The following is a 21,405-nucleotide window of genomic DNA, read 5'->3' as shown; positions in this document are numbered from 1 at the left end:
GCTGTTATTACACTTCATGTGCTACTGATTCATATATGCATTCCCCTGAAGGCACTAAAACTCATCACATACATGTCAGTTGAAGAAATGAAGCTGCCTTAAAATAACTAAGCCACTACCCACAGAAAGGGTGGCAAGGCATTGCCTCCATTTACATGCAAGCCAACAAAAGGAAAGTCTGCCACCAAAAGTAAATAACCAGAGAATTCTTAGAACCGGACATGTATAAAATATGTTAACTTACCCATGCTCTGGCGGGAGAGGAGGAAAAAAGCAAATTCATCACCAATTCCACCAAACAAAATCATGTCCAATTATTTTTTATTACAAAAACGCAATAAAATTATTTTCAAACGAGCTTTTGTTGGCAGCTTTTTCATGCATGTTTGAAGAGAGTTGATCATTTCGATGTTCATATCTTTAAGACGTTATACCATCCTTCAAACAGACATTACATGACAGTTGTCTTTAAAATTATTTACACTTTGTCCCAGAAAAAAGGTTAATGAAACATTGCAAACAGCTTTTGTGGTACACTGACAAATCTGCTTCGGTTATATATGCCTTGGTGCTAGCTGGAAAAGAAAACATGGACTTTCAATCTCCAAGTATATTCTTGAGAAGTGTATAAGTGACAAAAAACAGAAGTGACAGATTGCCTACTACAGTCGCCTCAAACTTATACAGCCATCATTTGGTAGAGGGTGATCAGATTGTGGACCCATTTCTCTTGGCTGAGCAACCTTGTTTATAATGCCTGCCCCAGATACCCATTATACAATGTAATTTGGACCTGGCAGCAGTAGGATACGAAGACCGATAATTGTTAGATCACCCAAAAGTTTAAATTTAATATTTTTAAAGGATGTAAAGCTTGTTGTAGGCTATTTTTACAAATTCCGCCAGGCCCTAATGGTAAACACTCAAAACTTTAACAATACGGGTACCTGAAAGCATCCTTGCTCTAAACAAGATCTGCTCTGGCTATTGCTGCTAAACCCGAGGGCAGATGTGGGAAATTTAAACAACTCCATTTTTCGGTATTTTAACTGCATTCAAAATTAGGCTGACAGATCATACCTTGGTGCATAAGAGACATATGAATCCACTGCTGAAGTCATTCTATTGAAAGCTATCAAGACTCACCATTTGAGTAAACAAACCTGGCAGGTAAACACATAAACGACATATGGTAGGCTTCATACAGTTCCCACTGCAGCTCCAAAAGTGGTAGCCAGAGTGAGCATCTAAACCTCATTTTTACCATCGGTGAGGAAAGGGAGTACATCCAAATAGTATTTTATGAAGAGAAAATATTTTTTCTGGGGCTTCCGACAATCTACTTCACAATTAGTCAATGACAGTGCATGATAGAAGTCTTTGTTGTGGTCCAATAATAATTTGCCCATTTTAAACATATTGAAAATGATGACCGTCATGCTACTATGTGGTACAACAACAAGCTACAGCTATTGCCACATTTGATAAATACAGAAGGAGGCTAAGTTACAAACCATAAGCATCTTTCCATATACTCAGAAGGCAGCTTTTCAACTTCACACGTCCAAAATGTAGGAAGGCTTAAAATTCGGCAGTACAAATAGTTCCGTTCAAAACAGGAAGGGAAAGGAGGACAATACAACAGAAAGGTGCTGCAAGTAGCAAAATTCACAAATAATTTTAATTAACAAAGTGGTCCAGGAGTAAAGGGTGGAAACTGAGAAAGCAGATGTATTTCAAAACGTCTCATGTCAACCAGAAATTGTGCCTGCGAGCTCATGCACAGGAAAAAAATTTGGACCTCTATCAGTACAGAACTAAGGAGAGCTACCTTTACATCTGGGTCCGCCTTCATTTCGTCTGAATCTTCCTTATGTCTCCAATATATATATATATAAATATACACGTTTTTAAAAAATGATACCAAATGGATTAAAGTGGCTTGTACCTTTATATGCTCGCTTGGCACATAAATGCATGCAAAGCTAATCTAATAAGCTTCGAGTGCTGCGCGAACAGCTGTTTTTGGCAAAAAAATACAGCTAAAACAGATGAAATTTAAAAGCCACTGAAGTGAAAATTATATTTCCCCCGATAGTTGAGATATGGACTACAACTTATAGCTTAAAACATTTTTCCAGTCTCTCTCTTCTGTCGCTGACTCGTGTCAAACGTTCATAGCAGCAAATACAATAGAGTCCTTAAGAAATGTCAGATCAGAGTTCCCAGTTTCAGGAGTGGGAGTTCACAGCGTTCAGTCAGTTCGAAGAATCATTGGAGGATGCTCACTATCTTCATCCAATCGCAGTGCATTTGTTTCATCCTCCAGGCTGACTCCGCCCACTGCTCCGAGATCATCCGAGTAGGCTACAGAAAGGCAGAGATAAAGCAACCGTCAAAGTCTAGAGCAATCCAAGCATTAAATAAATTAAAATCGAGTTGAGCTTAGTCTTCTAGCTAGTATTATTCAGCATCAACTTGAACGAGCCTACGGGCCTTTTTGTGTCTTGGGACTGGCCATCAGGCTTACTGCCAGCAATTTCCCATTAAAGTTTAGTGCCAGACATGAAAGTGTCTATCTAAGTCTTAACAGAGTAAAGCCATTTTTTTTTTAACTCCTAACCTTTGCCATCTAGCAATGTTTCTTCACAGCAGGCTACAGAAATGCAAAGATAAGGCATCCAACAATGTTTAGTTTCTACTTAGTGTTCGTCATAATAGCCTGACCACTTAACAGAGTAAATCTCATTTTTTAGTTCAATATTTTCTAAAATTTGTTTCAGTAGTTTTTCATGAAACACAGCTAATCATGAGTCACTTTTGTAATTATCAAGAAGGCTTTGAACATAATTGCTAGCCATCAGCTTTCCAAAACTGCCAAAATGTGTTATTTTCGAGAAAGGGCATGGTAAAATCTACATAACACAATATAAATTATGCTAATAGCATATAAAACATACATCTGAAAGCACTGATTAAAGGTGTATTTTTTAATAATCCTTTTATTTAACTTTATTAGCCTAAGAGAATGAGGGGACCTTCTGGGATCTGAACTCGAACACAGGTTTAAACACATCACATACACGAGCCTACAGACCTCTCGAACTGAGTAGGAAGTATGACAATAGGATAAGCTTAAATTACTATATTTTTGTTTTTCTGAAATTAAACTAGCAAACTTTCTCATAGGCTGGGTAAAGCAGACAGGTAGGTCAGTCATTTGAAACTTACCAACACATTCAACAGTAATTTCTAAATTGGGGTACAGGTGTATGACCCTTCAAAAAGCTTTTAATTTTCAATTAATATAGGTCCCTCATTACTTAACAGCCAGAAGACAATCTCATCTTGTTTACCATGTCTTGTAGGTGATGAAGGTACAAATGTACCTTTTGCCACAGCGGCACTGTAAGTCTGGGTAACCAACGGTCGATCATGTGTTGCAGATTCAAGAATTTCATTGGCTTGCTCCATGCTGCCATCTAACCTGAAATTAAAGGATTTAAATAAATGGGAAAACTATTGGGTTACAAATAGCACAGACATTTTGATTCTACTGTACACCCACAATTGATGTGACAAAGAAATGCACAAATAGAACTCACACAGGTATCAGCAGCAAGCAGGACTTTCAGTCAATAGTGGAAATTTCAGTAAGTCAACCAGTAATAAATAGACAAGACATGGAAACCCAGTGCCCTGTGGTAGTGTATAAGTATGTAATTGTTCAGGAAAGATGAAATTTGTACACTGCACAAACTACTCAGAGCACCTACCACCCAAGCTACCCAATATCACCACAATACGCAGGGTATGGGGAGATGAAGAGATCTCCAAATATATATATATATATATATATATTTAATTTTTTTTAAATCACAAAGTGGTTTTCAAGGGTGCCATGTAGAGGCACTGTAAAAAAATGGGATAAGCATTTGGTACTCATGATAAAATCTTGGACCATTAACAGATTGGAACGATGTGAGGAGTTGATTGGATATGTTGGGCATTTAGTGATTTATCTAATGTAGTAGATCGAATGTTGAGTGTATGGATTATCGGGATGCAAGGTAAACAGTTTTATAAGTGAGGAGTGATTGGCGTTTGAATGACAGGTTGAATTGTATTGGTGGGTGCTCTGTGTATAATTTTAGGTAACATTGTTGTATGTGGTATTGCAGAGGATTTAGTATGGGAGTGGTCTGATAGCTTTAATGCTTATTGGATTTTGGGAGACTGGTGTGAATTAATTATAGGAGAGTGACAGGGAATTTTTGTTTATCGCTGAAATATCTGAGTGTATTTATGTTGATTGATGAATGAAGACGGAATGTGTACAGTACTGAATTTATTTGTTATTCTTAAGACCTACATGGGGAAGACCAATCACATGTTCCTCAGCTAATGCTGGTCAATATGCGATTTGTAGAAGGAAGGTTGCAATAGGTTGAAGAAAATCTTTATGTTGTTACCCTATGGGGAATTGTGGGATAGACTAAGATAGAAAACTAACATTGGTTGTTCAAGTTACTGTGTTTTAGATGGACAGGATTTGCTTTTCGAATTTCTGTATCAACACTTGTGAATGGTATACTAGGTGATTATACCACCAATGTAGTTTTGGAAGATATTTTTGAACTGTGTAGCTCTACAGTATACTAACATACTATCTGTAAACATTATGAAAGTGAGCATCTGAATGATGATGACTCACTTTGCATTTATTTTGTTTAATGGGATATGTGGGGTTAGGGAGCCATAAGGAACGCTGATGTTTTTAAAGTTGTTTTATGTAAACTTTAAGTGTGCATTTGTATGTTAATTTAGAGCCCTGTTGAAGTCCTCTTGAAAGGACGTCTTAGCTGGGCTGGGAATTGATGTTTGGAAAATAAACAATGGGATTCAACATTATGGCTCTTACATAATAATGGACTGAAGGAAGAATCATCCATCTAGACGGACTGTGTTGAATATTAGATATGAGGGACTATTAAAGTATACATGTGATAGTCTGCAGCACTCTCTGCTTTAAGTATATACCATCTGAAGCTGCTAAACAATTGTTACAAACCGCTAATTTATTTTGCTGCATGAATGTGCTACATATTCCAATCTGTGAAAATAAGAGCAAATACCCCAAGTGGTGGCAGGATCGAGATTAGAGCAGCACTGAACAAATTGCAAAGCCTCTATGAATCTCTTATTCTACTGATGTGATTATAAATATGTGTTTGCAACTGTTTTACATATGTTACTTGATTGAATACTTGAGCACTATGCAATTGACTAATGCCCCCTGTAAATCAGAAACAATTATCTAAGTGCATTTGCAGAGTGGCTGTTTAGTTAAGGCTGTTTATTCCTTCTAATAGGTTTCGTGTTTTTCATGTAGTATATTATGAACATGCAGACATACAAGATATGATGGCTTATTTTGGCACTATTTTTTTTGTTTTTCTAGAACGTAAGCAACTCAATGGACTAGTTAAGATTACATGTTGAACTGGGCATTTGTCTGGGTAATAGAATCATGAATGCCTGCAAACTGCTTAATATTTAAAGTGACATGTCAATGACAATAGAGATTTAAGCAAATTATACTTAGTGTCTCAAACAAATGTGCTGAAAACAAAGTGCAGGTCCACGTTTGCTGCTGCTGGTTCTAAAAGGTGTAAATTGCATTTCAGACCTTTCATAAAGTTGTTAAATAGGGGCAGCCTGAAAATGATATGTTTAGGAAAATCCCTTTGTAAGCTACAAAGGCTACTAAATGTAAACTGAGAGTCCATTGTTCGTTAGGTTTAAGAGGTAGTTAAGAATATCATGAACCAGCAAGTGTAAGGGTGAGAAGTAGTTACCTCAACATCTAACATATCTATTCTATTCACTAAAGTAATTGCTTATGGTGGCTGGTCTCCTAGATTGCCAGATTGTACCCACATCTGCAAGTTAAACTATTTGGTTTTCAACCACTAGAACTTCAGCAGCTATACTACCAAGTACAGGGGTTGGTTTCATGAGTGTTTGCTCTCATATTCCATCAGGGTTCTGGTGTAGGCATTTATGCTCATTGTTTTGCACAAAATGAGTTGGCAAATAGGTGTGATTACTAAAACTGACCCGCCCATATGGGGGCCACAGCTAACAATGTCTTGCAAATTCTAGGTATTTTAATAATTACTTTTTATAGCTATCAATTTAGTGAAAAGATATAAACGAATGCACGGATTCCTGGCATATATGGATATGAAATACCAGAAATGTATGTTTTTTCGCATGTTACACAGGTCTATGTCTAGATAGCACCATCTCTTGATACTGTACTGAATGGCTGAATTGTCATCAAATTTGTTAAAGACTATGTATTGGCAAGACAATGCATTTTGCTAGGCCATGGAATGTGAAGTACTGTGAGGAAGATTCTTCTCTCAGGGGTCCAGTAACAAGTTTCTATGCTTCTCTGGATAGTGAAAGAAAACATACCACACAACGTTCCAGGACAGGTAAGACAAGGTTGGGTTCTATTCTCCTGGATTAGCTCATTCTTCTACTAAATGTCTGTTTCCAAGAATTTGAGGACATTGCTCATGTCCTGAGTTAGAGATCACCTATGAGCATATTTATTTCATGATTTGATCTTTTGTCCTAGTGGTCCAGCTTGTACCAATGTTTATTTGGTGTTTTAGCTCTAGAAAAGTCTTGCCTCCTCGTGTTGCCTTGCCTTTGTGTTTTTGGGGGACTTCTATAGCTCACTGACTCCTTTCAATGGATCTTTCTAATTCCCAGTTCTGTGACCATTGGTTGTGAAGCAATGCCTGTAGATTTCACATGCTGAGACAAATATTTGACTAGACAAGTGCATTAAATCATTATCCACAACATTCTCATCACCTCTGTCATCGTAAGAGACTTTGAGGTGTTCTACAGGAGATTTTTCTTCTACAAGGAGACAATGTATTTACTCATCTGTAGGACAGGCATCAGGTCTCGGGGTATCTATAATTGCCCACTGAAATGTTATCTGGTGGCTGGGAAGGTGTTTTTTTATTGGTTGTGAACCTCAACTGATGTGGATGATCTCTTGTATTCTGAGTAGTCTTGAAACAAGAATCACCAATTTCTCTAATTTCCAGCCTGTAATTTAGGAAGTGACATACCTATACCTCCTTACTACTCATATGTACTGACCAATGTCTGACACTGTAAGTGGATCAGAAGCAAACTTTAAGAGAAGATAAAACTTTGAACGGATAGTGATTTCAACCTAACCTCAAACCGATGCATTTCTTGGGGATTTGTTTTGATTGACAGTGAACCTCAATTGATATTGAAGATCTCTTACAATCTGAGTAGTCTTGAAAAAAGAATAGTCCGTATTCTTAATTAATAGCCTGTCATTTACGCACTGATATACATACTCTCTTCCACCTCAGACATGTGGTGATCAATTTCAGACGCCATAGGCACACTTAAAGCAAACTTTACCACAGAGGATGAGACTTTGAACTGAGAGTGATATGCACTTAACCTCAAACTTATGGATCTCTTTTCCGTCTGATGTATGGAAATAACCCTCCTTCAGACTGATGGTATTAAAGATTTAAGTAGATATAGCACCCTAAAAGACGTGCCATGTCATTATTCAGTAGACGAGCGGTCTCAGGGCAAGAAGTGAACTGTATAATTACATTTCTGTTATCAGAAAGTAAGTAGAAGGTGACACACCGGTAAGCATACTTTCTATGCTGCTCTATTGTCCATTATTTCCTACAACTTCAGGGCTAAAAGCTGCATTTTTCTTTATGCATGCTTTATTTTTGGGTGTGATCTTTTGTAGTCTTAGTACAAAATGAATGCAATATCTGTGTTTTATAGTACGCAGTAATCGTTTTCCCGCTTTTAGCGCTTTCACACTAGTGACATGGACCACCAAAGAGGGTGCTTTTTTCAAGGGGCGAATAGGTGAGGGAGCATCAGAAACATCAGTGTGTGCTACCTTTTCAAGTGTCACATACGCTTGTCAAAAATGAATCTACTTGATAATACAATAACACCATCAAAAACTATATGGTGAATCTACACTTTGGATTTGAAAGCAGAAACTTGCAATCATACATGGCTATCAAGGAGTGTGCGTGCAAGTCTTTGCCATGATTAATGTTTATCTGGATAAGGCTTGACTTGATGTATTGGCAGTGGCTTACTCCTGCACAATAGTTTTGTTAAATAGTTGAGACTTTTTCTAGTTGTTGTCATGTCTCCATCAATGCATGCATATATGGCAACAATGTCACAGCACAGGTACCACCACTTCTGGTTACAGCACTTACTCTAATTAGGTGTTCATGGACAGTTCAAATATAGTAGCTCTGATTACTATGACTGAGTCAGCCAATCAACAATCTCGGAAAAAAACTGGGTTGACGTCACAAGCTTATATTTCCTCTCAGTTCTGAGAATAATCCTTCTTGTTGGTGTGAGCAGAAGTAGATTGCAAGATGCTGGAATTAGGGCAGCATCATTTAGAAATCAGATTTATCTTCCTCCATTTTTTTGCAGTTATATATAACGCAAAATCGACCTAAAGGTATTGGAGAATTTTACATGAGCACCAGTTAAATTGCACAAGGTCTTATTTTTTAGGCACGGGGAGAATAAGCGAGAATAAGAATGTTGAGCTGACACTGAGACAAAGGGATCACGTTACTTACCCTGTAAGCATATGTTCATGGCATGTAGTGCTGTCGATTTACATGCTCTGCATATTCCTGTCAACTAGTGTTGGGTCCGGATGTGTGGAAGTTGTTTTTCTTCAAAGAAGATTCTTAAGTAACGAGGTAAAGTGACTACTCCTCTCTATGATAATGCATATGGGAATCGACTACATTGTTAGATTTTAGATTGTTTTCCCACCGTCGGGTGACAATGGAGTGTAAGTGTAAGACAGAGACGTCCATGCATAAGGAATTACAGCAACAGCCACAAACAGATGCTTACAGGGTAAGTAACATAATCCGTTAAATGGCATGTGTGGCTGTAGATACACATGCTCTGCATAGGTTGTAATGGAGTGCCCTATGGAAAGCTTTGGCTAACCTGTAGGTGTTGCAGCTGTTTGAAAAAGGGTGCGTAGCACTGCCTGTTCTACATTTGCTTGTTGGCCTGGTAATACATCCTACTCAGTAACGTTTAGTGAAGAAATGTGGAGTTAGCTATGTAGCTGCTTTGCAGATTTCAGCTATTGGTGTATTGCCCAAGAAAGCCATAGATGCTCCTATTTCACGAGTAGTGTGTGCTCTAGAAGGTATGGCTAAGTTCTTTTAGCCTTGGCATAAAATGTTTGAATGCGTTTAAATATCCATCTTGAAATACCTGATTTAGATATGGATTTCCCTTTGTGAGGAAGTGAAAAAACGACAGAGTTTGGTTTTACGAAACTGTTTAGGTCTATCAATATAGTACATTAAAGCACTTTTTACATCCAATCTATGAAGGGCTATTTCTGTAACTCAAGCAGGGCGTGTAAAGCAAACTGGTAATTCCACCGACTGGTTTAGATGGAAACTACCTTTGGTAGAAAATTGGGTTAGTTCGAAGGACTCTGTGCATCTGGAAAAAGGTTCTTCCAAGGTTAATGCCTGGAGCTCACTCACATGTCTGAGTGAAGTGATGGCCACTAGAAAATCTGGTAAGTACAATGTTGAGATTCCAAGTAGGTACAGGGGGAACCCTGGGTTGGATTACACTTTTAAGTCCTTCCATGAATGCTTTAATAACTGGTACTTTGAAAAGCGATAAATGCTGTCTGTTTTGCAAGTAGGCGGCAACTGCGGCCAGATGCAAGCGTATTGAAGTGTACTGCTAGAGCTCAGGTCTGCAAATGAAGTAAATAGCAGACAATGTCTTGAACCATTGCATGAGGTTCAAAATGTTTACTATGACAGTAGAAAACAAATCTTTTCCACTTACAGCGTAACACACTCTGGTTGTGGGTTTACAGGCTTCTTTGAGAATGGTCATACATTCTGATGGAAGACTGAGGTAACCAAACTCGATAACCTCAGGAGCCAAATCTCAAGGTTGAGCCCCTTTGGATTTGGGTGCCTTACTTTTACATGGTTCTGATTAAGAAGTTCTGGGCTGAGGGGAAGCTTCTCGTGAGGCACTACAGAAAGTTTGAGTAGTGTGGTGAACCTTTCTTGTCGAGCCCAAGTGGTAGCTATTAGAATGAGTGTACAAGAGGTTTCCCTAAGCTTTGAACCACAAACGTAAGAAAAGGGAGAGGTGGAAAAGCGCAGGCAAATAACCCTGACCAGTTCGTCCCTAGATCACTGCCCATGGATGGTGGATGGAGGGAGGGTGTGGGAGCCTGGAGGCGAAGTCTGGGCATTTTGCGTTGTCTGCCGTTGCAAACAGATCTATGGCCCTCATTACGAGTTTGTCGGGTGGTGGAGGCCGCCGGCCAAACTCGTACCGCCAGCTGACCGCCAGTGTGGCCAGAACACTGCAGGCCCTATTAAAAGTTTCCTGCTGGGCCGGTGGGTGGAAACAGCATTTCTGCCCCCAGCCCAGTGGGAAACAGGGCCTTAACATTGATGCTGGCTTGTAATCGAGCCAGCGGCAATGGGGCAGCAGCACCCGCTGCGCTTTCCATTGCCTGTAATTCAGGCACTGGAGAGCACAACAGGGCTGTCCATGGACCGATGCCCCCATTCTACCAGCTTTTCCATGGCGGTTCAACCGTCATGAAAAGGCTGGCGGACTGGGGCGTCGTAATGCCCAGGGTGGTCCGACCACCACCGTGAGCCTGATGGTCTTAAGACCGCCAGACTCATAATGAGGGCCTATGTGTGTAAATCCTCACCTGTGGAAGTATGGGAGGAGAACTCGTGGGTGAAATTCCCACTTGTGGGCTTGTTGGCACATCCTGCTGAGGAGGTCAGCAAAGTCGTTGTCCATCCCTGGGGGGTGTTCTGCTAATAGGTGAAGGCTCTGAAATATTGCACAACGCTAAATCATCTGAGATAGGCATGATAATTCTAGACTGTATCCCTCCCCACCTGTTTCTGTAAATAGAAGATGGCTGTTGTGTTCTCTGTGAGGACTAAGACAACATTGCCTTTCAAGTGAACTAGAAAAGCTTTTGGTGTTAGGTGAATCGCCTTAAGTTCCAGTTGGTTGATGTTTAGTGTCCCAGAGACCCTGAACTGTGAGATTCTTTAAGTGTGCTCCACAACCTGTGAGTGATGCATCTGTTGTGAGAAGGATCAAGGAATCAGGGTCTAGAAACTTTTGCACTTTCAATAGGATTTGTGTGTTCCTCCACTGCAGTGAATGCTGTGTGTGATCTTGTAACTGACCCTCTGACTGTGATCATTGGCTCGTCAAACATTCTTGCAGCAGTCACAAATTTAGTCTGTTATGTGGCACTATTGCAAAACAAGACGCCATCATGCCTATAAGTCTTTGAATTGTTCCGACTATTATGATTTGGTTGGGATGAAATTGTTGAATCAGCACTGTGATGCTCTGAATTCTGACTGCATTGGGTTAGGCTAGTCCCAACTGTCTGCTGACAATAGCCCCTAAGTATTGCTTAATCTGTGAAGGTTGAAAGCAAGATGTTTGTATGCTGATTGTAAACCCCAGTTGATGAATAAGTTGTAGAGTGGATTGAGTTTGTTGCAGACAAAACTGACTCATACTGGCTTTGATGAGCCAATCGTCCAGATATAAGAAGAAATGAATACTCTGTGTAGACGTGCTCACCTACCGGTGGACATTTGGTGAGTACTTGAGAAGGGGTAGTGACTCCCAGTGGGAGCACTTTAAACTGGTAATGTGTTCCCGCTATTACAAACCTGGGGTGTATTTGCGATGCGCTGGATGTATTGGAATGTGAAAGTAAGTGTCCTTTAAGTCTCGTGCAGACATAAAGTCACCTTGTTGTATTAGGGGAATCACATTCTGGCGAGTTACCATATGAATGTGTTCTGAAAGTATGAAACAACCTAATGGCATGAGGTCTAATACAGGCTGAAGTGAACCATATTTTTGGGGAATTAGGAAGTGTAGTGAATTTACTCCTGAGCATTGCTGTTGAAGAGGGACAGGCTCTATGGCTCCTTTGAGCAAGAGAAACTGCACCTCCTGTCTGAGCAAGGTTAAATGTTCTGAGAGTTTCGGTCTGTGAGGTCGGATGTTTGAAGGTATTTTTATGTGCTCCAGACAATAACCATGTTGGATAATATCCAACACACATTGACCTCTTGTGATGTTTTTCTAGTTGTGATAGAAGTGTTGAAGTCTTCTCCCGACAGGTGTTAAATGATTGGAGGAAATAAGGAAAGAGTCACTGTTTTGAGGTGCGAGAGAGTTGAGAGCGGATGCACCCTTTCCACGACCCTTGGAATTGTTTCCTCTATATAAGCCTCTGCAGTATCTCCTTGAAGGGAAGGTGTGATGCTGTTGCCTGTAGGAGAAGGTAGAGGCATCTAAGGGTGTGGTTTTGCTGCCCTGCTTATAAGTAGGTCGTCAAAAGGAACCACAAGAAGTAGGGGCTTGCAATACCCATATGGATTTTGCAACCTCTGTTCTTTTTCATTTTCTCTAGTGTTTGGTCCATCTGGGGACCAAAAAGATGTTGTTGATCAAAAGGGGCATTTAGTAGCGTTTGCTGCACCTCAGGCTTGAAACTGGATATGCACAGCCCAGTGTGTCTACGCAACAATATGCTGGTGTTAATTCCTCGGCGGGGGTGTTTGCTTAGTCTAGGCCACATTTGATAGATTTATTTGAAATGAGCTTGCCTTCTTGTACTGTTTGATGACACCTTTTATTATAATCATCAGGGAGGTGTTGGAGGAGTTCCTCCATTTGATCCCAATGGGCCCTGTCGTACCTTACAAACAATGCTTGGGTGTTCGCAATACGCCAGTGACTGGCTGCTTGTGTTGCAACCCTTTTTCCCTGATGCATCAATAAGTTTTGATTCCTTATCTGGTGGAGGGACATCTGCTGTTGCTTGTGAATTAGCTCTTTTGCAGGTTTAGAGAGTACCAGTGAATCTGGGGTAGTTGGCCCTTGATGTAAGGTGGGTCCAAGGGTGCAGCTTTGTACTTTTTATTCACCCTTGGTGTAATAACTCTTTCCCACACAGGATCTTTAAAAATCTTGTCCAAGTGTTGGAGCATGCCTTTTAACATGGCCAGATATTGACCTGGACTGGTGGTGTTTGATTGTGTTTCGAAAAGAAATCTTCCTCATTTGGATCCTTGTGTAGGGGGACCTGGGGTTATGTAACCGGCCTAGCAATAGGCTCCTGAAATCTGGGGGTGAGAGATTAGCTGGGGAGAGGTCAGAGTTGGTATCCCCGGAGGGCCAGCATCATATGTGCCCCATGGATCTATGGACTGCTGTTCATCACTCCCTCCCAGTTCCCCAATGTATGATTGTGGAGGGGACTGTGGAGTGATACCACCTATATCACTAAAGTGATGTGGTTAATGAGGTGGTGGTGGTGAAGTAGGTAGAGGAGGTGGAAAAGCAGGCAAGGAGGCTGAATCGGACGGGTGGCAATGTTCTTTTTCTTTGGAAGTGCAGGAAGATCGATTGGCTACCCAAAAGAAAGCTGGCGCTTGGATGAAGCCTCACTCAAGGTCCGACCGGTAGAAGGCTGAATATAATCTTTTGTTTTGGATTGAGCCTTTTGGTAATAGACTCAAGGATCAGTTTTGGTGTTGAACTTGGTCCCTGTTTCGGAGCAGAGGTATTCGGATCCTAAGTTGTTGAAGCCAGGGTGGTCGGCTCGGCAGCGAGCCTGGTCAGCTCAGTACGAGAGTGGAAGACTGAGTCTTGACTTTCAGTGCTGGGTCTGAGGGTAGGGCATCCTTAGCAAATGGCCTGTGCCTACCATGGCCTGTAGGAAGTGGCAGTCCGGGAGCCGTTATTCGGGTTGGAACCGAATGTCTTTTGGCAGGTTGGACAGGGGCACGAATACTCACAGCACGCTGTCCTGAAAGAAGATCTTGCATCTGCATGCCGAGCTCGATTCCCGAGTTGGATTTGAGTCTGTATGGAAAAGGCCTCTTCCTCTGCTGGAGAGGCCTCATGCAATTCTTCCTCCTGTTCAACATCATACTGACCAAAGATGTTGGGTGCCTCCTCCAGTTCTTTGTGCTGCATTTTTTCGATGTGCCTGACAATCCTGCAGCATTTTCTTTGCCTGAAAAAAATTGACAGGCCTCACAGCTTTCTTTGTCATGGTCAGGAGACCGACAGAGGTTACAAACCTGATGGAGGTCAGTGTTCTGGTATTTCATGTGGTAGCTAGGACAGAACCATAATGGAGTCCATTCCATTAGCAGCGCATCCTTGATCAAATCCAAAGTGATGAATCGGAAGGCCCGAAGGCCGCAAGTAGATACCATCGAATCAACGGGTGACAATTTCTTCTGTTTTTGAAGGGCATGGGTAGAACGTGAGCTAAAACAATACCGCCATGTATGGAAGTTGACAACGGACTGAAGGGAGCCCGAAAACGTTTTTGAAATGGAGCACCAAAGAACACGCCTGAACCCGATGGTGGAAAGAAAACAATCTAACAATGGAGTCGATGCCCATGCACATTATCCCAGAGAGGAGGAGTCACTTTACCTCATGACTCAAGAAGCTTGTTTGAAGTTAAACAACTTGCACACATTCGGACCCAACACTGGATGGCAGCAGTATGCCGAGCATGTGTATCTACAGCCACACATGCCATCTGGTCGTCATTGCCCTGAGTGCCATAAATGGAAGCTCTTTGGCATTGCTTATTTTCCCAGTACTCCAAAAACAGTGACATGTATTCAAGGACTGCAACAATTCAATAGATTCCTAGGTTAATAGGAGCCTTCTTTTGCTCTTTCAGGGGAGTTTCTTCATCAAGCTGAGACTGAGTTGGATAGTAATCTCCTTTTTTTGGTCCAAGTGTTAGCCAAATTATTTGAAGCACTTCTGAGGACATCCTCCAATGCTGTCTTGAGATTTCGACAAAGGAATGCATTTTGAAACAGAACCACTTATACATGCCTAACCTTAGGCAAGGGTTTCTCCCCTGGGGGCAATATTATTTAAGGCCATTTCTCAGCCTATTTTTATTAGGCCTATCGGCCCCCAAGGGAGGCAGCAACCACTAGACACCAGGGATATTCTTTAAAAACATTTTTACAAGGTTCGCTCCTCAGGGGGGCATAATATGTTATGCCATTTCTGCCCCCCCTTGGGGCAGATCGGGCTAATTTTATTAAGCCAGTCTGTGCCCCCAAGGGAGACAGAAGCCGCTAGACACCAGGGATTTCCTTTTTAAATTTTACATAAGGGGAGCAGTCCCATAGGCAAGGGTCGTTCCCTAGGGGGCATTAAAAATACTAGGGCATTTCTGCCCCCCCCTTGGGGGGGGGGTCAGAAACCACTTAGGCACCAGGCATCTGTGTGTTTTGTTTGGGGGGGCAGCCCACTGGGCAAGGGTCGCTTTCCATGGGGGCACATTACTGTTGACCATTTCTGCCCCCTGGATCAGCATATTTTGTAAGGCCAATCTACCCCCCCAAAGGGGGCAGAAATCCCACTAGGCACCAAGGAAGAATTATTTTTTAAGAAAGAGGGTGGGAGTATGGCCATACCCCATCCCAAATAAATGAGAACAAAGTTGTTCTGCCCACTGCTGGACAGATGGGGTAATTACCTCCTATCCACTCTCTGGTGGGAAGGAGGGGGGCAGAAAGCCTACTAAATGCCAGGAAGTAAAAAAAAAAAAAAAAAAAAAAAAAAAAAAGAGTGGTGAGGCCTGCCAACCAGTATGGGCCTGTTTATGTCCCCCACCCCAGCTGAAGGGGGTAACAGTCTTTCAGCTCCCCCTGAAAACTAAAGCATCTCATCCCAACGGCAAGCAAGAACATTTGATTATTTGGGGTTTTGATTTTACATTTGGGCCAAGAGAGCTTGGCTAACTCCCAATATTGTCCCACTTTGAATGGTGAGTGGCTCCACTTTTTGGACTTTGGGACGCTGCCACCTAGAAAAATCTAGCAGTCCTAGACACATCTGAAAACTAAACATCTGGGTGAGTCCAGAGTGGTGTGCTTCACATGCACCCCTATACCATTTTCATACCCAGAATGCCCTGCAAACCTCCAACGTTGCTTGAAATCACGCATTTCCCCTAAATGTTTGTGTTTGAATCTTCTGGAATCCACAAAATTCTTACCACCAAGCATTGTCACATCTAAACCGATAATAATTCTGCCCCATTTGTCAGTCTAAATACTTTTTTTTGTTGCAAACTGCACTTTTGGACTCGCTTTAGTTCCCCCTCAATTTCGACATGCTTTTGGCCCTCCCCCATCACAGGCACTTGGCCCACCTACACAAGTGAAATCATTTTTATCGGGAGACCAAGGGGAACATTGGGTGGTAGGAAATTTGTGCTGGTGCGGTGAGCCCACACAGAAATGTGACTTTTTAGCTAATTCTGAGGTTTGCAAGGGATTATGGGTAAGAAAACACTGGGGGATCCATGCAAGTCACACCAAAATGTCTGGGTTTGGTAGGTTTCCCTAGATGGTTGCCGAGCCCAGGACCAAAAAGGCAGGTGTACCCCTTGCAAAAAAACGGTATTTTTGTAATAGATAATTTTGATGTGTCCATGTTTTGTTTTGGACCATTCCCTGGCACTGGCACTAGGCCTACCCACACAAGTGAGGTACCACTTTTATTGGGAGATGTGGGGGAATGCTGGGGGAAGGAAGTTTGTGGCTCCCCTCAGATTCCATAACTTTACAGCATCGAAATGTGAGGAAAAAGTGTTTTTAGGCCACATTTTGAGATTTGCAAAGGATTCAGGTTAACTTAACCCAGTGAGAGCCCCACAAGGCATACCATTCTGGATTCCCTAAGGGTGTCTAGTTTTCAAAATGCATAGGTTTGCTAGGATTCCCTAGTTGCCGGCTGAGCTAGAGGCCAAAATCCACAGTTAGGTACTTTGCAAAAAACAGGTAAATTTTCATTAGAAAAAGGTCATGTGCTCACGCTGTGTTTTGGGGTGTTTCCTGTCATCGGCACTAGATCTCCCCACACAAGTGAGGTACCATTTTTATCGGGAGACTTGGGGAATGCTGTGTGGAAGCATGTTTGTGGCTTCCCTCAGATTTCAGAGCTGTCCATCACCCTAGTGTGAGGAAAAAGTGTTTTTTGTGCCAATTGTTGAGGTTTGCAAAGGATTCTGGGTAACAGAACCTGGTGAGAGCCCCACAAGTCACCCCATCCTGGATTCTCCTAGGTGTCTAGTTTTCAAAAATGCACAGGTTTGCTAGGTTTCCCTTGGTCCCGGCTGAGCTACAGGCCAAAATCCACAACTAGACACTTCCAAAAAATATGTCAGATTTCAATGTAAAAATGTGATGTGTCCATGTTGTGTTTTGGGGCGTTTCCTGTTGTGGGCACTAGGACTACCCACACAAGTGAGGCACCATTTTTATTGTGAAACTTGGAGGAACACAGAATAGAAGAACAAGTGTTACTGCCCATTGTCTTTCTCTACATTTTTTCCTTTCAAATGTATGGCAGTGTGTAAGACCGAAGTCTATTTGAGAAATGACCTGTAATTCACATGCTAGTATGAGTACCCCTGCATTCAGAGATCTGCAAATAACCACTGCTTCTCAACACCTTATCTTGTGTCCATTCTGGAAATACAAAGGTTTCATTGATACATATTTTTAACTCTTTATATTTTACCAAATGAATTGCAGTATACTCAGTGTACAATGAAAACCCATTGAAAGGTGCAGCTCATTTATTGGCTCTGGGTACCGTAGGGTTCTTGATGAACTTACAAGCCCTAAATAACCACGCAACCAGAAGAGTCCAGCAGATGTAACGGTATATTGCTTTAAAAAATCTGCCATAGCTGGAAAAAGTTACAGAAGAAAACTTAGATAAAATTGCTGTTTTTTTCAACTCAATTTCAATATATTTTTTTATGTTTTTATGTCAGCTGCTACTTTCTGTAGGAAAACCTTGAAGGATTTACACATAAGACCCCTGCTGAATTCAGAATTTTGTCTACTTTTCAGAAATGTTTAGCTGTCCGGGATCTACCATTGGTTTCACACCCATTTATGTCACTAACTGGAAGGAGGCTGAAAGCACCAAAAATAGTAAAAATGGGGTATGTCCCAGTAAAATGCCAAAAGTGTGTTGAAAAATTTAGATTTCTGATTCAAGTCTGCCTGTTCCTGAAAGCTGTGAAAATGGTGATGTTAGCACCGCAAACCCTTTGTTGATGCCATTTGCAGGGAAAAAAAACACATGCTTTCTTCTGCAGCACTTTTGTCAGATTTTTCCCCCCAAAACAAATTTTGCCTGTATTTTGGCTAATTTCTTGGCCTCGGCCAGGGGTACACAGAAACTCTGGGTACCTTTAGAATCACCAGGATGTTGGTAAAAAAGGACACAAATTTGACCTGGATAGCTTATGTGGACATGACGTTATGAGGGCCCAAATAGCCAAAAAAAAGGCTTGCTGGGGGGTATGGGGGGATGTGGCGGGGGAGAATTAATGGCAGCGAAGGGATTAAGTGTTCACATTCTTATCTTCGTGTAACCTGGGAAGTGCCTTAATAAATTCATTCCTCAGACTAAAGAGTGCTGCATTCCTTGCATTCTTTGGCTTCGTTCCCTCTCAGTCTGAAGCAAAGCAGGACATGACTAAGGTGAAAAAAAGCAGGAATTAGGCCTTTCTGAGGGGTCAAGGGATAGTTGATGATCAAATTGAATGTCAAAATTCTGCAATCAATTAGGAAGCACAGAATGAGGCCACAGATAAGGGGGGCCAGCTTGTGGACAACTAAAGTGGCGGAGGAGGTTTGCCGTTCAAATCTCAGACTTAGATGGATTTAGCTTCAGAAATTAAACCAAAATCTATCTCACTAGAAACAGAAGATTATTATTTTATTGCTTGACCCAACATTTACAAGGTGTTAACTGTTTACCTGTAAAAAAGAAGTGACTTACCTGTACACTGTGGTTCTCCAGTATTAATATCTTTTATAGATTTACATGCTTGAATCGTCCCAGTTATAGTGGGAGTTCCACGGTAACAGCACTAGAAGCAGTGCTAAAGCCTTAGCATTAATCTCTAAGGCAAAACCAATCGACATTGCTAGCCTATTCCCATTGCTTTAACACCCAAACTTCAACTAATCAGAGCTCAGACCCAGAAGCACTCATCCCCTGCAGAGCCACCATACCTCAGTTTCGAGTACGAGTGTAATACAAGCCTAAGAGGTCTGAAATTGTGAGCCTTAATGGGGAGGAGGGAAGGTGCATGTGAATCTATGTAAGATATCAATACTGGAGAACAACAGTGTACAGGTAAGTAACTTGATTTTTCTCCAGTATTGTATCAATTCACATGCTAGCATCAGACTAGCTAGCAGTATCAATTTTACCAAGACGATTGGTAAGGAGAACCATCCAACAGTGAAATCCCTTAAATAAGAAGGGTAAAACCAAGCACACTGAAACTGTAAAGAGGTCATAGAAAAAGCAGCACATCAGAAAGCAATAACTATAATAACTGAAAACAGACACGAAAAAACAGTAGGCATAGTAACAGAAATGGCCTTAAATTAAAAGCGGCCTACCTCATGAAAACTGGCGTCGCAAAGTAGTCTGTCCAACTGCCACATCAGCTTTACTCCAGGAATCCAGCAGTAGTGCTTTGTGAAGGTGTAGCAGTAGGCATTCGTCCTGCCTTTTCATGACAGAAGACTATAGTCCCCAAGACCCAGCAAGAAATGTTGGCTCGTGATAAGGCTTAACCCATTCTTGGAGATGAGAAGAAAATTGGCAGCTGACTTGACTTCCAGAAAACTTTTTTTCCTTTTTAGGTAAAACTTCAAACAGCGTTTAATGTCAGAGAATACAAGGCCCTTTTCGCAAGTGAGGACAGAGCACAGAAGAAAGAAGGCAAAATTATGGGCTCATTAAGATGTAGTCATCAGCACTTTCAGGATGAATAATGGATTAGTGTGCAGGATGACTGTCCTCTTGAAACTGTAAGTCAGGGTCTTTAATTGTGAAAGCCTGAATTTCACTTATCAGCCTGGCAGGCATGATAGCCACAAGAAAGGCCACTTTCCAAGAGAGGAATTTCATTTCAGACTTGTGAATGGGTTAAAAATTAGATCTCGTAAGTTGTGATAATACTGTGTTTAGCTGTCAAAGAACAGGAGGAGGCTTGCCTGCAAGGTAAGCCCAGAAAAGACCTTTCATGAACTCCTTCACCTGTCTGTTGGACCATAAAGGTAACTGTCCAGATCTCTCTCTGAATCTAGAAATTGCAGCTAGATGCACCCTAATGGATGCATGTGTGAGTCCTGATTTGGCTATATGCAGCAGATGGGGGAAAATCCACTCAGGCGTTGATGAGAAAGGATGATAAGACTGAGAAGCACACCAGGAGCAAAATCTTTTCCACTTTGCAGAGTACCATTGGTTCACTGAAGGAGCATGACCATTACGCAGAATTGAACAACATTCGTGAAAGAGACCTTGAGCTCTAAATTCAGCGTGGTGAGGAGTCAGGCTGACAAGTGGAGAGTTTGAATCTGTGGGTGTCCCTGGTTCATTGACAGTAGATCCTCCTTCAGCGTGAACTCAAGGTACGAGCACTCGGACAGACGAAGAAGCTCGGTGAACCAATACAGTCTCTGCCATGTCTGGGGGATAAGAATAGAGAAAGCAAGATTCTCTTTTTATCATTTGTATGACCCTTGAAATGAGTGGGGAACGAACAGGTAAACGTCGCCATCCAAGAGAAGTGGAAGGCGTTTCCCCGAGAGCCGGTTGAGGCTATCTGTTGGCAAAATATATGCACTTGTTGCGCACAGTGGTAAAAAGATCTAGGCTTGGATAACCCCAAGACTGGAAAACATTCCTTAACAGACTCTGCTTGTGTTCCGATTTGTGGCATTGCTTGTGCGTTCTGCTGAGGGAATCCGCCCATTCATTCTGTACTCCTGGAACATGCTCTATTTTCAACGAGATGTTGTTAGTTAACAGCCTCTGCCATATTTGTTGTGCTTGAGCTGATAGACCCTGTGATTCTGTCCCTCCTTGCTTGGTAAGATAAGACACTGTGTTAGTATTGTTGGTTCTCACCAGTACTATAAAGTTGCTGTTTCTGGGACAAAAGGCCTGCAGACCCAGAAAAAAAACACCTTCAGTTCTAGAAGGTCTATGTGATACAATGCTTCCTGACTGGACCATTTCCTGTGAACCTGTAAGCCCTGCAGGTGAGCTCCCCAGCCTGCTAGGGAGGCATCCATTGTCATCACCACCTATAGTATCAGTGGATGG

The 21,405-nt window shown here is 41.7% G+C and overlaps 1 protein-coding gene across 4 annotated transcripts in view; it reads right to left on the bottom strand.

Moving 5' to 3' along the window:
- Nucleotides 1-304: 304 nt before the first annotated feature.
- Nucleotides 305-21,405, bottom strand: part of WIPI2 (WD repeat domain, phosphoinositide interacting 2) — a 182,895-nt gene continuing 161,794 nt past the window's right edge. For 3 of the 4 annotated variants that reach the window (XR_011199056.1, XM_069209979.1, XM_069209981.1), the window contains 2 exons: nucleotides 3,357-3,487; nucleotides 305-2,367 (listed from right to left, as the gene is read on the bottom strand). Coding sequence is in view for 3 of the 4 variants with exons in the window: in XM_069209979.1 (XP_069066080.1) it covers nucleotides 2,255-2,367; nucleotides 3,357-3,487 (244 nt within the window). In the remaining variant the exon portion in view is untranslated. The remainder of the gene's footprint in view (nucleotides 2,368-3,356; nucleotides 3,488-21,405) is intronic. The other variant, XM_069209980.1, reaches the window with a different exon arrangement.

Source organism: Pleurodeles waltl, chromosome 10, assembly GCF_031143425.1.
Source record: "Pleurodeles waltl isolate 20211129_DDA chromosome 10, aPleWal1.hap1.20221129, whole genome shotgun sequence".
In the NCBI taxonomy this organism is placed as follows: domain Eukaryota; kingdom Metazoa; phylum Chordata; class Amphibia; order Caudata; family Salamandridae; genus Pleurodeles; species Pleurodeles waltl.
Note: the sequence above shows the minus strand (reverse complement) of the source record. Positions and strands in the feature narration are given on the sequence as shown.